The sequence below is a fragment of the Panthera pardus genome, unplaced genomic scaffold, assembly GCF_024362965.1.
Source record: "Panthera pardus isolate Hobbes unplaced genomic scaffold, ASM2436296v1 HiC_scaffold_8, whole genome shotgun sequence".
Classification (NCBI taxonomy): Eukaryota; Metazoa; Chordata; class Mammalia; order Carnivora; family Felidae; genus Panthera; species Panthera pardus.
Window position 1 is genome coordinate 154,393,025 of NW_026527013.1, and position 15,305 is coordinate 154,408,329.

Here is a 15,305-nt window from a genome sequence, read left to right on the forward strand (position 1 = left end):
GGCTGGGCTGTTGGAGAGAATGATGCCAGTGCAAAGATGGCCTGGCACCCCCTGGATCCAGTCGCCTGCTGAGGCTAGGCTGCACTTCTGCCCATGGGTGCCACCAGACATCTTCATGCAGTGTCCTGTTCAATCTGTGTTCAGCTGCTACATTCAACTACTTTCCCAAAGCGAAAAAGTAAAGCTACTGTATGTGTGAGTTTTAAACATGAATCTGCAACCGTATGGCTGAAGCTGAGCAAGCCCCACTGGGTTTGCCTCCAGCCTGGCGCAGGAGGTTGGGTGCTCTCTGATCTTTCCCGTTACACGACTGAGGGTCAGAAGAGCAGCTCTCAAGAAGTCCCTTTCTCTCCCTGCGGAGACTCTTCATGGCACTGGAGGTGCCGGAAACTTCTTAGTAAAGTTATCCTGAGACCTAACCTTTCCAAGAAGCTGAAGAGCATATTATAAGCCTTATTACAGGAGAGCTGCTGAACCCTTGAATGAACCCTGAAATAGGACATGGAATCAGAAGATGAACACTCTCCTTCCTTTCTTGCCAATAAAACGCCACTGACAAAAACTCCAGCTTTTTATTGGAATGGACTAATGAGAGGTTACTGTGGGTAAATGAACAAATAAAAGGCACGCACGCCTTCCTCAGTTCTTATTTTAGATCTGCGATATATATACAAGAAAGCAGATATCACATCTCCCCCCCCCCCCCCCCCCCACACACACACTGGCAGGGACACATTTGAATGAAAAACGTTCGCAAGAGTTGCAAGAGTTTGCATAGTCTGGACAACAGAAGGAAGAGCCGAGTTGACAGGAGGGAAGGGATGGACGAATCCTTTTCCCATCCCTCTGTCTATTTATGGGAGTCACTTCCTTTCAGGAAATGCTGAGCCCCTTCTCCCAGGACCCTGTTGGGAATGACGCCTGCACGGGCTGACCCAGCCTTCCACATCCTCCTCGCCTCAGCAATTCTACCCTTGTGACCCAGTCAGTACTGGGAATCCGGCCTGTAAATGACAGTGCTTTTAGGAGGCCCCAGCCTAGTGAGGAAATTCAAAGAAAAAAAGGGGAGGGGACACATAATGAAGTCAGAAAGGCCCCTGGCTTGGAGAAGCTACTAAATATGAGCACAGAAAGGGGACGGATCGGCGGGGGTTGGGGGGAGTTGGGGCTAGAAACGATGACACTGTGGCCCAAGAGTTTTGTGGCTCACCTTATTGGACACCCTGCTGGGTGATGGCTAAGGCAGAAGCAGGACCCAGGGTTCGTGGCCCCGTCCAGGGCTCACTCACCAGCTCCACACTCCTTTCCTTTCCCCAGATGACTCCTGTTTCTATGGAAAGAAGAACCTGGGTCTACTAGTTCCGTGTTCTTGATGAAGGTGGTTCTCCTCTCTTCTTGGTCAGCCCACCTCTTCAGAAACCCAGAGAGATTTCTGAGGTTAGTGGGTTTTTGGTGGTTGGTGTTTGTTTTGTTTTGTTTTTGTTTTGTTCTTTAAGTGAGAAATGTTTTTGGTCTTAGGATGTTGAGAGATTTTTAAACAGCGACAAAAAACAAAAGCATTTGCCCTACAGACGCGAGGTAACTTTAGCCACTGGCTCCCATGGAATGCTTTTTCTTCTTTTTTATTTAAAAAAAATTTTTTTTTTTAATGTTTATTTATTTTTGAGACAGGGAGAGACAGAACATGAACGGGGGAGGGTCAGAGAGAGAGGGAGACACAGAATCTGAAACAGGTTCCAGGCTCTGAGCTGTCAGCACAGAGCCCAACGCGGGGCTAGAACTCCCGGAGGGCGAGATCATGACCAGAGCCGAAGTCGGATGCTTAACTGACTGAGCCACCCAGGCGCCCCTCTTCTTTTTTAAAGTTATTTGTGTATTCTGAGAGAGAGAGAGAGAGAGAGAGGACGCGCGCATGCACACAGGGGAGGGAGGGAGGGAGGAAGAGAGAGAGAGAGGGAGAGAGAATCCTAAGCAGCGACGTGGGGCTCTATCTCAGGAACCATGGGATCATGACCTGAGTCGAAATCAAGAGTCGGATGCTTAAACCAACTGAGCCACTTAGGCGCCCCTGCTTTTTCTTTTTATAAAAAGACAAATGAACAGATACAGTGTTCAGAGCTTCCCTGCCCTATTCCAGGGAGGAAAAGAGACTTAGTGTTAGCAGGTTAAAAGAAATGAACTGGAGACTGAGGGTAAGATAGAAGTTGAAACAGAGAATCAGAAAGAAAGACAAAGACTGAGAAGTAAACAAACAGGGAAGAACGGCACTGAAACACGGAGAGGAGGGACCCAGCAAGAAACCACCCAGACGCAGAGAGGGTGGCTCTGTTAGGGGACACCCAGATGCCCTTCCATTGGATGCAGCATCCTGGCGATCAGCTGTTTTTGCAGCTGAAGTGGATGTAAATGAAATACGTTGCCCAAGTTTACACCGTGGGCAAGAGGAGCTAGAATAGTCCAGTGGCAAATACTCCTGCACTTCAGCGATTTGGAACGTTCCCATCCCCGCACTTCTGTTCATGTTCTTTCCCTCGGCTGTCACCCTCCCTTTTCTTTGCTATTATATTCCCACCAAGCCCTCAAAATCTAGTTTGAAATTTCCACAGAACCTACTGTGACCACCCCACAAACTAAAGTTCTTCCCCGCTCTTCTGAATTTCTAGAGCAGTTATTAACTTATCTACATTTGATCATCTAATAAGCGTGCTTCGACTATTATTTAAATACTTTTTACCCAAGGTCCACATGTTTGCCACTTCCAACTGCAATAATGAACGCATGGCTAACGTTTATTGAGCATCTACTATTCTCTAGGCAAGATTCTACATGGATTGTTTTGTTGAATCCTCACACCAACCCTACTATTGCCTCCCCTTTACAGATGTGGAAACTGAGGCCTGGAGGGAGTAAGTTTTTCCCAAGGTCACATGCATGCTGAATAAATCCAGGTTGTCAGATTCAAAGGTCCAGTGCCTAACACCCAAATAAATGCCCGGCGGGGTGGGGGGGGGGTGGGGGAGGGGGCAGGGTACAGACCTTCCCCTCCTGGATACAGAGTAGCTACTCAGTAAAACTGTTACTTGGATTTTATTCCAAGTACCCAGCACCCATCCCCTCTCCTACCTCCCCTCCATCTCCTTCCTGCCCACCATGAACACCCTGGCACCAAGGCACTGCCTGGCCCTCTCTTCCACTTCCAGAAGCAGCCCTCAGGCTGCCATTTTGTGACTTATTTTTCCTCTGAATGCTCTCCTGATGTTCACTGTAACCTGACCTCACCGAACATTAATACTAAGAGGGGAGGCAGGGCCCCCTGCCCCATCTGTCCTGACCCTTGGGCACCTGGAGAGCCCCCAGGCCTGTGCCTCCCAGGGGCCTGTGCCTCCCAGGGGCCTGTGCCTCCCAGGGGCCTGTGCCTCCCAGGGGCCTGTGCCTCCCAGGGCTGGCTGCCACACCACACCACGAGGTAGCCACTTGAAGGGATGCACCTGAAAGGCATATTTTATTTGCTTCCTGACACCCATCTCTGACTCCAGCTGTGCTGCCCCAAACTCCTCACTTTCCCACCTCCTCTCTCCCTAATTCCTGCCCTCCTCTTCCTTTCCTCCCCCTCAGACCCTTTCCCACCCTCTTTTGCTGGCTTCTGTTCTCTTTCTTTCCATGAGCAGAGAGTTTCCAGCTTGGCTCCTGGCCAGCACATTTGGACAAAAGGCAGCAATCTTAGAGGAAGACGTCATCTCGCACCCCCTTTCCCGGGGCCAGCACCGTGGCTCCCGAGCCCAGAGAGGGAGAAGGGGGCCCAGGCCTCTCTGCCACAGCTCCCCGTTCTGGGAAAGGCCTTGAGAGATGGGGTTAAAAGCAAAGAGTTTGCAAATAGACCCAGGCTCAAATTCCCATTCTGTCACTTGAGGCTGTGGGATCTTGGACAAGTTACTTTGCAAAGAGTCCTCTCCTCTGTAAAACTGTGATCATTGTAGCACCTATTTTGAAAGACTGCAAGTGAGGATTCAATGAGAATGCACCTGTAAAGCATTCAGCACAGCACATGTCCTGTAAAAAGTGCTCCACACGTCCCTTCTGTAATAAAGCGAGCTTAACTCTGCCAAATAATACAAACAGGAGTAATAACACAGGAGCTTGTGTCGATGATAATAATACCTCCTCAACTCATCTGCAGGGCTACTGACCCAGCCTCAATTGTCTGCAAGTGTGGTAAAGCTGCAAAACCCTCCCAAGCACGAGTTGCTGTTACAATGTAATCTGTGTGAGTTGGTTTTGACATTGGAAGGGGAGCTGACCCCTCTTCCTTTTCAGTAGGATCCAGGACGTGCTCAGGCTCAGCTTCAGAGCTGGATGTGAAAGTAGGAGGAGCCCACTGAGATCGGCACAGCCGGCTCATCCTGACTCCCCTCCCCCTCCGTCTTCTGGCTCCCTGAACTCCGAGGCCCTGGCTCTGTTTGTTTACTATCTGTCTCTGGTGTTTGGTACTTGCAAGTTGTGCAATGCCTGGGAACACGTTCATTTTTACTTAGCTAGGTTTTGAGAAAGGGAAATGGTCTTTCCCCTATGACTTTATTTAGCTCATCTGGGCCAGCATGGAGAGATTTGAATTTAATCAGTAAGACGAATCAAAGAGCGTGAGGTGCTGGGTGGTGGGGGGATGCTGGGAAATACACAAGTATATGGGATGGTCCCTGCCTCCTAGAGGGAGGAATAACAGCTATAAACCCAAACAACCGAATGGCAGTAAAAGACTGCAGTTGTTCACGATCAAACGACAAGATTAGTCCAGGGAATGACTGACACACGGTTCACGAGTTTAAGGACTAAATTTGAACCACAGTGGTGGATGTTACCAAACGAATACAAACTGGAGGAACGCAGAGGTGGGCAACGGAAGTCGGAATAGCCACAGACTGCCTCAAAGAAGAGGTCGGACCTGGTGGCCCTTAAGATGAGACTGGGTTCCAATAGCTGGGAAAGGAGAAGGTTGCAGGTGAGGCAAGGGCAAGAAGGTACTCTCCCACCCGGGACACAGGGACCGATGGGATGTGAGCCAGGAGAAGGTGGAATGGCTTGGTGGCTTACACTGGGGGATGTCCTGAAAGGAAGGAGGAGGAGCTAAGACTTGCTCACCTGGGAAAATAAAGAGAATACAGAATGGAGAAACACACTCTTTTGGACATGATAGGGTTAAAATGGCACATTCAAGAGGAGCCATGTGGAGTAGGCAGTCAGAGGGAAAGATTTAGGGGTCTGGTGAAAGAACACCCCTGGGGGTGCAAATCTGGGAGGGAGCCCGCGAACCTGTGAGCATGAAGGAGATCCCTGAGAGAAAAGTGCAGAGAGTGAAGAAATAGGCACGGGGCACTCTTACGTTGCCCTTGTTACTCAGCTTCACTCAGTTTCTTTCTTTTTTTTTTTTTCAAATTTTTTCAGTGTTTATTTATTTTTGAGAGAGAGAGAAAGAGCAAGTGAGCAGGGGGAGGGGCAGAGAGAGGGAGACAGAATCCAAAGCAGGTTCCCGGCTCTGAGCTGTCAGCACAGAGCCCGACGCGGGACTTGAACCCACGAACCGAACCGTGAGATCATGACCTGAGCCAGAGTCAGATGCCCAAGCCACTGAGCCACCCAGGTGCCCCACTGACTCAGTTTCTTTTTATGTGTCCTCATCTGGGCCTTCCAACTAGACAGTGGTAGGACATGAGGGTTGGGCTTCTTTTTATTCCTCTGCAGTGCCTAACCCACGCTAGGCTACTATGGGTGAGGTACAAATGCTTGTTGAGTAAGAAAAAGAAAATGAATCAGTGAAGATCCCCTTTTCTACAGATAATTAGAATAACCAAAATCTTGTGGTGTCTCAGGTGGGGAGGCAATACGCAGAGTACTTAACAAAGGTGTGGCTGGGACACCAGCCAATGAGAATTGGCCTTATGATGAACCCTGTGATGGCTGGATCTGGGGCGGTTGGGGTTCCCAGGAATATGGGACACTGGGAGCTTGGGCAGTGACTGCTTACTAAGTGGTTCAGAAGCATTAGGCATTCTGACAAGTGGACAGTGTATCAGTGCACATCAGTTCTCCATCAACCTTGACCTGGGTCAGGGGTGTCGCGTACACTAGGGAGCTAAAGAACAGTGAACTGGCTTCATTAGAAACTTAGGATAAGGTCTCAGCAGAGGGTTAGGGAAGGAAGCCAGATTTCAGGGACTTGGTGGGGGGGGGGGGTTGCTGGTGGACCTGCCCCCGCGGGCTCTTCCTGCTGTTCCAGGTCCCCATCGTGAAACCCCCTCCTTCTCTTTTCCTCCAGGAGGTTGGCAGCTTGAACCTGGAGCCTGAACCAAAGAAGCTGTCTCTTTGACCCCCTCCCCATCTCCCTCCTGTCTGCCCCAGGCCCGGGATCCGGGCTATCCAGGGTTCTGGGGAAAGGAGAGCCTCTGGGACCCTCCCTCGGCACTGCTGAGACCTCTAAGTCTCCATGTTCTGGGAGGCATTAGGGGGTTAATTTTCTCTGACATTTTTTCACCCTATTAGATGCACCAGTTCAGCTGGAGGGTAAACAGAGAGCACTGGTCTCTTTTTGATGTCCTGGGAGCTTGTGTGTGTTTGTTGTGTTTGTTGCCTGTCACCGACACAGATGGTGAAATGGGCCAGATGTAAAGGATGACAGCGGCCACAAGATGCCGGGGAGCTTTGCTGGGGGTTGGATGACCACACACTTCATTCCACATCTGAACCACTCTCACCCGCAAGTCAGAGTATTAAGCAGAGAACCCCCCTGCGCCCCCACAGAGAGCTGGAGACGTTTTCTGGCAGAGAAGCCCAGAGCACCGGCAAGCTGCTTCGAGAAGTTCCTCTGTGTCTTCCCAGTCTCCACCCTGGGCGAGTCTGTGGCTGAGAAGCTGGCCTGCTCCAGCTGTAGGGGAGGCAAGTTCTAAACCTCAGGTGCCCCCGTCACCCCTGCCCAGTGATCAGATCAGTGCTCTGTGGCTTCTCCCCCAACTAACATCTCCCCTGACCACACAAGGTGAGTTTTAATCCCGATTTGCTGATCCCATACAAGTGGGACATCCAGGGAGGTTGAGCCTGTAATTCACAGGGACATGAAAAGCACAGACAAAATGATAGAAGTGTCCTGCTTCAATGGTTCCAATTTGCTGAGAAAAGGCAGTCAGTGATTTTTTTTTTTCCATGGTGAGCTGGGGGTGGGCAGGGACAGGAGTGTCCAACTCCTCTGACTCCTTTAGTGGGAATGAGAAGTTCACATGCAGCACTGGGTTATCCAGCTGACCCCTCCTCCTTCCCTGCACTTCGGGCTCTACTCTAGGGGGGCTAAGAAAGGCTGGGGGGCAGAGGGATGGTGCAAACTCATTTCTGCTTGTGTCAGTGCCCCTGGACCAGCAGGGAGAACGGACAGATAATGGCCAACTCTCACCCTTTCCCGGGGCGCCCACAAGTTGCAGTTTCCAGGGATAGTCCCAGGGCAGGCCTGTTGTAGATCAATTAACAACTTACTTTTTTTTTTTTTTTAATTTTGTTTATTTATTTATTTTGAGAGAGAGACAGAGAGAGGCAGAGAAAGAGGGAAAGAGGGAGAATCTCAAGCATGATTCACGCTGTCAGCACAGAGCCCAACGCGGGTTTGAACTCATGAAACTGTGAGATCATGACCTGAGCCAAAATCAAGAGTCGGCTGCTTAACTGACTGAGCCACCCAGGGGCCCCAACAACTTATCTTAAGCGCTCCCTTTTTACTTTCAAAGTGGCCCGGTTTGTATCTTATGGTTCCCCTGTCCATTCCCCATAGTGAATTTGCAGAGAACTTGCTGCTAAGTCAAACACAACCCTGACTACATTTTTTTCTGAGAAGCAAGAACGAGGGAGAAAGAGGGAGGCACGTTAGATTACTGCACTGGGTTGACTCTTGTGTGGAACCCACCCCACCCATCCCAGGTTCCCGCCTACACAATATGTGGAATCGTGATTATGTGGGATCGAGGTTGTGGGAACATGAAACCAGCAGCAAGAGACAAAAATTAAGATGGTTTGTTGGATCACAAACTACAAAACATAAAAAATCTCCTAGAGATCATAATGTTAATATATTGCCTTTTTAAATTTAATATAACTCAAAATAGTAGATTGCCTCTATGAATGTGCCACACTATGGATTTTAATATTTGTATTAACTTACATAGAAATTCAGAGTAAATTCGGTGGGGAGCTGGGGTGGTAATGCTTGGGTTAAGGGAGAGAGAGGTAATAATACATTTTGCAGTTGTCTTTTGTTTTTGTTTTTGTTTTTAAGGCTGAGCATCAGGATCTCATTTTTAAATTATACGTCACTGGGCACAAATATATTCAATATCCATTTGGCTTTGAAATCTATTTTAATCTAGCGACTGCACTTCTGGGAATTTATCTTACAGAACTATTGGAACAAGTGACCCAGAGAGTTTGTAGTGGCTAAACTCAGAAGCAACCAATGGCTCAAAAACAGGTAATTTGTTAAACAAATGAAGGCAATCCATACAAAGAAACAGTAGGGCTATGTAGGTCCCCCACAGAATTATTCTCACAAACGAGTGTTCAATTATGATAGCATGTTTCCACTTCTGTAAACAAACAAGCAAACATATTACAGGCAAAGAAGAAAGTCTGAGGCTATTTGGAATATGTACCAAATAGGGATTGCCTTTAAGGAGGGAGACAGTATGCAGTAAATTTTCATTTTTCATCTTATTCTTTTTTCTTATTGCTTAAATGTTTTATAGCAAATATAACTTTCACAGTTTACGTAGAAAAATATATGTATATATACAAGTACGTGTACAAGAGTAATCTTAAAACTTTATAGTAAGTATGCTTTTTAGGAAAACAAAACTACGAAAGGAAATGCATTTGATACTGTGTTTGAACTGGTCTGACAAGCCCTCCTGATAAGACGCACAGCCCAAGGAAGGCCTGGATACCATGGAAAAAATGGTCACTGTCAGGACTTCCTGTCCTGATCCCACTCCAGCTCGATCCTACTCTCATTTCCTTCTGAAGGGGAGCCACGGGACCTCTTTGTTCCCCACTGTTGAGGGAAGCTAACCTCTTCCCTGAGCTTGCCATGAAGGTGATTCACCCCATCCTTCACTCAGGCCAGGGAGAAGAAAAAGATAACAGTTTTTGGCAATTCAGCCTGTTAGAAAAGGGGTCTAGGGCTCACCCCTCTTCCAGTCAACTGCAGGCCAAGGATGGATGCATCGAAGAGAAGCCAAAGACAAAGCAATTCTGGACTGCAGCTGGCAAAGGGCTTAACTCTGGGCAAGCTGGGAGTCGACAAGATACATTTTTGCCCAGATCAGACAGTGATCTTGACACAAGGGTAAAAGATGGTCTGACTCTGGCTTCCCAACATATTCTGTCTTTGGACATCAAATGTAGAAAACTGAGCTACTCACTCACCTCAGTTCCAGACACTGACTTTTCTCCTATAATTAAAGGGGTACATGTGTCTGTCAGTCTTTCTGTTGGGTAGCCTGTGTGTGTGCGTGTGTGTGTGGGGGAGGGGGGCGTTTAAAGATCACCTGGGATACCTATGGAGGCCATCTGGCTCTGTGGAGGAAGAAGGGTCCATGCCTAGACACAGGAGACTGGGCATGACACAACCTGGGTCACTCATGAGTGCCTGTGAGACATTCCATGGGCCCTCAGGAAGCAAAAAAGAAGGGGCTGGGGTTCCAGAGATCATAAAGGAAGCTGAGTCAACTTTGCCTACAGCCAAAGAAGCAACTGCCTGCAAGGTGTATTTGAGTGTTATAAGGAAAGTCATTGAGCCTCAAAATATTTCCCCTATTATCCTGTCAGAGTTGCTGAATTCAACCCGTAGAGATTCATTCCTTTTGATTAAGACTCTATGGATGTTCCATTGCAAACTGATTTTCCCAGCTTCTTTCCAATCCAGAAGACATTGGTTAGAAAACAAACACACTTGAAGTGTCTACTTGAGGCAAGTAGAAAGTACCCAGAACTCAGAAGCTCAGCACTGAAGAAAAGTAGACTTATGTGAGTTCCAAGCAAAGAGAGAAAGTTACCAAATGTTTTCAGTTTGGGCTAAGGTGAAGCATGCATACAGCTGGATTAGACAAATCTAACTACAGAAGCCTTGTGATTATGCTTTTAGAGTTTCTCTTTTTCATTTTTATTTATTTTTTAATATTTTAAATGTAGCTCAGAGCCTGGAGCCTGTTTCGGATTCTGTGTCTCCCTCTCTCTGACCCTCCCCGGTTCATGCTGTGTCTCTCTCTGTCTCAAAAATAAATAAACGTTAAAAAAAAAAAATTAAAAAAAAAAAACGAATTGGATGCTTAACCGACTGAGCCACCCAGGTGCCCCAAGAATTTCTATTTTTGTAAAAAAATACTTCATATACACACAAATGTGTCTGCCACCAGCCTTTGTATCTAGCTCTGTTCAAGCTGGCTTTAAATTCTGATGTTGAATGCACATTAGCTATTTGATTTTTATTATGAGTAACGGGCTTCCTAACTAAATTTTATGGGGTCCTTGTTTTTGGAATCTGAGGTTTCTGTCCCCTGCTGTAAGGAATCCTTTATGTGATTGTTAAAGCAGCCACTCTCACCCTTGGCTGTACCTTAAAACCATCTGTGACTTTCAAAAATACCGATGCCCAGGGCCCATTCTCAGAGATTTTTATTTACTCTCTCTAGCGTGGGGCCCAGGCATCTGTTCTTTAAAAAAAAAAATGCTCCCCTAAGACATTTATTTTATTTTATTTTTTTTTAATTTTTTTTTTCAATGTTTTTTATTTATTTTTGGGACAGAGAGAGACAGAGCATGAAAGGGGGAGGGGCAGAGAGAGAGGGAGACACAGAATCGGAAACAGGCTCCAGGCTCTGAGCCATCAGCCCAGAGCCCGACGCGGGGCTCGAACTCACGGACCGCGAGATCGTGACCTGGCTGAAGTCGGAGGCTTAACCGACTGCGCCACCCAGGCGCCCCTCCCCTAAGACATTTAAATGTGTGTGTGTATTTTTATTTTTTTTTAATGTTTGTTTATTTTTGAGACAGAGACAGAGAGAGTGCAAGCAGGGGAGGGGCAGAGAGAGAGTGAGACACAGAATCTGAAGCAGGGTCCAGGCTCTAAGCTGTCAGCACAGAACCCAACCCAGGGCTTGAACTCAAAAATCCTGAGATCATGACCTGAGACGCTTGACTGACTGAGCCACCCAGGCTCCCCACCCCACCCCCCTTTTAATGTTTGTTTATTTTTGAGAGAGAGAGATAGAGACAGAGACAGAGAGAGCACAAGCAGGGGAGAGGCAGAGAGAGAGAGGGAGACACAGAATCTGAAGCAGGCTCCAGGTTCTGAGCTGTCAGCACAGAGCCCAACACAGGGCTGGAACCCATGAACTGTGAGATCATGACCTGAGCTGAAGTCAGACACTTAACTGGCTGAGCCACCCAGGCGCCCCTAAATGTGTGTTTTAACAGCCACTCCCAGTTACAAATATTAAGAAAGTGATGGGGGAGGGGGGCTGGAGGAGTAGAGTCTCACACCTATTCAGTGCTGATTTAAGACATCTAAAATTAGCAAGAAATGGTTTCAACAGCAGCAATGCATGGACATAGATTCCTCAGGTTCCGTCCCTTGTTCAGAAAGCAAAGGGAAGGACCCAGCCAAGGGATCTGTGGCGGAGTCCGCAGAACCTCTCAACTCTGGGTCTGCGTTCCCTGTCCTGTGACATTCCTGGTGTTGCAGCAAACAAGATTCCCACCCCCTCCGGCCTCACTCAGGGTGAATCTCTGGTCTCCCGAGTCCCACCCTTTCCCTGCTGTGGAGAAGCAGGCTTAACATCAGGTCTGAGGGCATCTGGTGGGGATGGGGCGTGGGGGGTGAGAAGTGGACTTGCCCATCTGACCACAATCCTCGAATGCTGCCCCCACTGCCTGCTTCCCTTTCGGTCAGGGTTTCTGGATGCACACTGCGTACCAGACCCTTCAGCAGACCAGAGTCTCAGCCTACCAGCCGGGGGACCGTTCTACGACTTGCCTGCTTCCCCTTCACGGTGGGCACCCGGGGTGCTTCGCTCTCTACATTCATCAAAGCCGGTGTCACCTCCTCCACTTGAGACCATGGGCTCCTCCGCCTAGATTTCCCCTGGCCCCAACTGCCCGCAAGTCTGAGCTGACGCTCAGCAGCCCGCAGAAATGCAGTGTGCTCCCAAGTCAAAACAGGAAGATGGTATAAGGAGCCAGTCACGTGGAATTGTATCTTCCCATCTCTTGTAACACCCACAACGAACATTTTTTTTTCCCTCTGTCACTCTTTGGTCTTTACACAAGGTTCCTCATGAGAAATTCCCTATTGAGTTCATTCCAGGAAAAATTGCGTTCTGAAAATTAATTTGTAAGCTTTCTGTTGTCCAAACTCCAAAACTGTGCAATCCAGTGTATTTTTGTTTGTCTCTAAGCTGCCAGGAAATTTAGAGCCAAAGTCGTTGTCCAAGTGTCGTAATCTGCTAAACTCAGGCCATTCAAAATATCCATTCCTTTTGCTTTGCTTTGTTTTCTCCCGAGCTTTTCGGCACTTGGTTTTGGTCTAAGTTACCTCACCTGTGCCCGTCGCCAGGGTCCTACCTCTTAATCTCTTGGATCCGTCCATCCTGCCTCAGCATTGCCATCATCTGCGCGTCAGTAATTCTGGCCCGGGCACTGCAAAGCCGCGGTCACATTCTCCTCCAGACCTCCACCCAACAACCACAGCGAGCTTTCTAGGACATCATCTGAACCCAGCTTCGGTGAGATCCTCCTTCCCTCTGGGGGCACACTGGGAATTCTCCCCACACTTACCCTCCCGCCCTCTCCCTCCCCCTGTCTTGGTGACTTTGTGCTTTCCGTTCCCTCAGCTGGAAACCGCCTTCCCTGCTTTGTTTTCTCGGTGAAGAGGTTTTCCGCGCTCAGTCCCAGCATTACCTACACTGTGGGCCTCCCCTGAGCTGAGTGGCCCAGCTCTGGGTTCCCCTAGCACGTAGCACCCACAGCCAGGCCAGCCCAGGACTGGTTTTAATTTTTTTTTTTTTTTTGGTAAGATTTTGTTCTTAAGTAATCTCTACATCCAACGTGGGGCTGGAAATCACAACCCTCACATCAAGAGTCCCGTGCTCTACAGACTGAGCCAGCCAGGCACCCCTGGTTTTAATTCTTCTGACTATCCAGCTGGGATGGTGAGTTCTGGAAGGAAGAGAGAGCTCTTATTCATCACTGGGTTTGTTCCTAACGCCTAGCACAGTGCTGTTAAGTGAACGATTACACAACACAGGGAGGCTTCAAATCTTCCCAATAAAAGCACTGAAAGCCATCCTCTTCCACCAGCCTTTCCACTCACTACCCTTCCTCAAAAACAGTCACTGTTTGCTCTTAACTTCTCACAGACTTTTGCTCCATCTAAGCAGCCCAGCCAAAGGCTTCCTACTCCACCACGCTGGTGTGTTCAATTCTTGACAGTGCAAGCAGACAGGATTTAGTTCTTTTATGCCGTAACCACCAAGGGCGTAGGGCTTGATAACAAAATTTCGGTGGAGTGCGGACTGTAAGACGACCAATCTGGGGCCACTGCTATCTGAGTGGCTGGAGGCGTTAGAGAAGTCGGTCCCTGAAGCCCATCTCCACACCAGCTAGAATTCCCCCTGCTCCTTCTCCAGTACCGGCCGCTTAGAGCCCGAGTCACTGCACTTCTCCTTGCCCAGCCCGGCCGGAGTGCACTGCCCAGCTTCCCCACCGGGTCCCCTGGAAAGGACCCCGCCGCTGAGGTCTGGCCGTCCTCAAGGGTTTGAATCCAGCTCTCTGGGACTCTCCTAAATATCGCTGTACCCCGTGTTGTTAAGAGACACCCAACTCCCCGGGCTCCATCTGCTCCCAAATCCCTCCTTAGGGGAAAAGTGGGAGAAATAAGAGCATTTAATCATCTTGACCATCCTGCTTTACCAAGACTGCAAATTCTGACCCAGTTGGGGGGGGGGGGGGGGTTGTCTCTGGCTGCTCAGCCCCACTGGATTCTTTCTCTACACACACTCTCTCTCTCTTTCTCACTCACGCCCCCTGGGACACAGCCCGGCGGACCCAGGCTCTGCCCAGTTTCTGCAGGTTTCCGACGCGCGGGACGACGGCTTCCCCACTCGGCCCTGAAAGTCACGCCGAGCCCCCAAAGGCCGTCCGGCCAGCACTTTGCTCAAGTCCCTCAGGTCGGGCTGAAGAGCCTCAGTCCCCACGTCCGCACTCGGGAAACCCGGTTTTCAGTCTGCAAAGAGCCGCTTCCGAGCCCCGGGCTGGGGCGGCTCCCGCCGTCCCCTCCCTTCCCCCCAGGACCCCCTCACCCCCCCGCCCCCCGCCGGCGCGTCCCCTCCGCGGCGCCCCCCGCCCCGCGCGTCCCCTCCTCGGTCCCCCGGCCCGGCCCTACCTCCTGGCGGGCCGCGGCTCCGCGGGCTCCGGGGCGCAGCTCGGGGGCGCCCGGGCGGGCGGGGGCGGCGGGCGGCGGGGGCCCGGGGCGCCATGGCCCCGCAGCCCTCCGCCCTGGTGTCGGCCGGGCCTCTCCCGGCGCCCGGCGAGCCGCGCGCCCTCCGCTCGCGTGCCCGCCGCCCGGCCGCCGCTGTGGGCGAGTGCAGGGCGGGCTCGGCCGGCTGCCGCGTCCTCTCCGCCGGGCCGCGCGCCCCGCCGCCGCCGCCGCCGCCGCCGCCGACCCCCGCCCGCCGCCGCCGCTCCAGTGAGCTCATCCGCAGCTGGCGGGCGCCCGGCCCGTTGCCACGGCAACGCCTCTCCCAGGGCCGCGCGGACTCGAGCGGCTCCCGTAAACAGGACCTTCTGCCGGACTCTTCCCCTCGCCTTTTTTTGGGGGGTGGGGGGTGGGTAGGGCGACGGCGGCTTAACCCTTTCTTCGCTGGAGACCGGGCGGCGCGGTGTTCTCCGCCTCCGCCAGGCCCGGGGTCCATTGGCGCGAGGCGCCCGGCGGCGGCCGAGACCCTGAGACACAGGCACGGAAGCGGCGGCGACATTCCCTGCCCCCCTGCCCGTTTCGCTCCGTCGCCAAACGCGTTTGTGGGGCACCTACTACGGGTCGGGCGCGGCGCTGGGGTCTGGGACGTCCCGGGCAGCGAGTCAGCCGCCTCTGTTGCCCCTTGCAGCTTGCAGTCTGGCTGGGGCACCGACAACCAGAACATAGGCAACGAAAGCCCGGGGGCGGGGGAGAGGGGGCGAGCGCGGGGCACAAGGGTTCCCAAGCCGGGGGGGGGGGGGGGGAG

At 50.8% G+C, this 15,305-nt stretch overlaps 1 protein-coding gene and 1 long non-coding RNA gene across 6 annotated transcripts in view; one reads left to right on the forward strand and one right to left on the reverse strand.

The window, feature by feature from the left end:
* DENND2A (DENN domain containing 2A) overlaps window positions 1–15,051 on the reverse strand; it is a 103,075-nt gene extending 88,024 nt beyond the window's left edge. For 2 of the 4 annotated variants that reach the window (XM_053898274.1, XM_053898273.1), the window contains exon 1: window positions 12,649–12,827. In XM_053898274.1, the coding sequence (XP_053754249.1) occupies window positions 12,649–12,695 (47 nt within the window). In that variant the 5' untranslated portion in view covers window positions 12,696–12,827. Of the gene's footprint in view, window positions 1–12,648; window positions 12,830–14,467 lie in introns of those variants that run through there. The other 2 variants (XM_053898275.1, XM_053898277.1) reach the window with 2 other exon arrangements.
* LOC109269109 (uncharacterized) lies at window positions 1,192–9,509 on the forward strand. Of its 2 annotated transcripts, none has more exons than XR_002080952.2 (4): window positions 1,192–1,437; window positions 6,311–7,027; window positions 8,309–8,500; window positions 8,862–9,509. It is a non-coding gene; the product is annotated as an uncharacterized LOC109269109 (long non-coding RNA). The 2 variants fall into 2 exon arrangements; XR_002080954.2 differs by having other exon boundaries at window positions 8,430–8,500.
* Window positions 15,052–15,305: the final 254 nt, after the last annotated feature.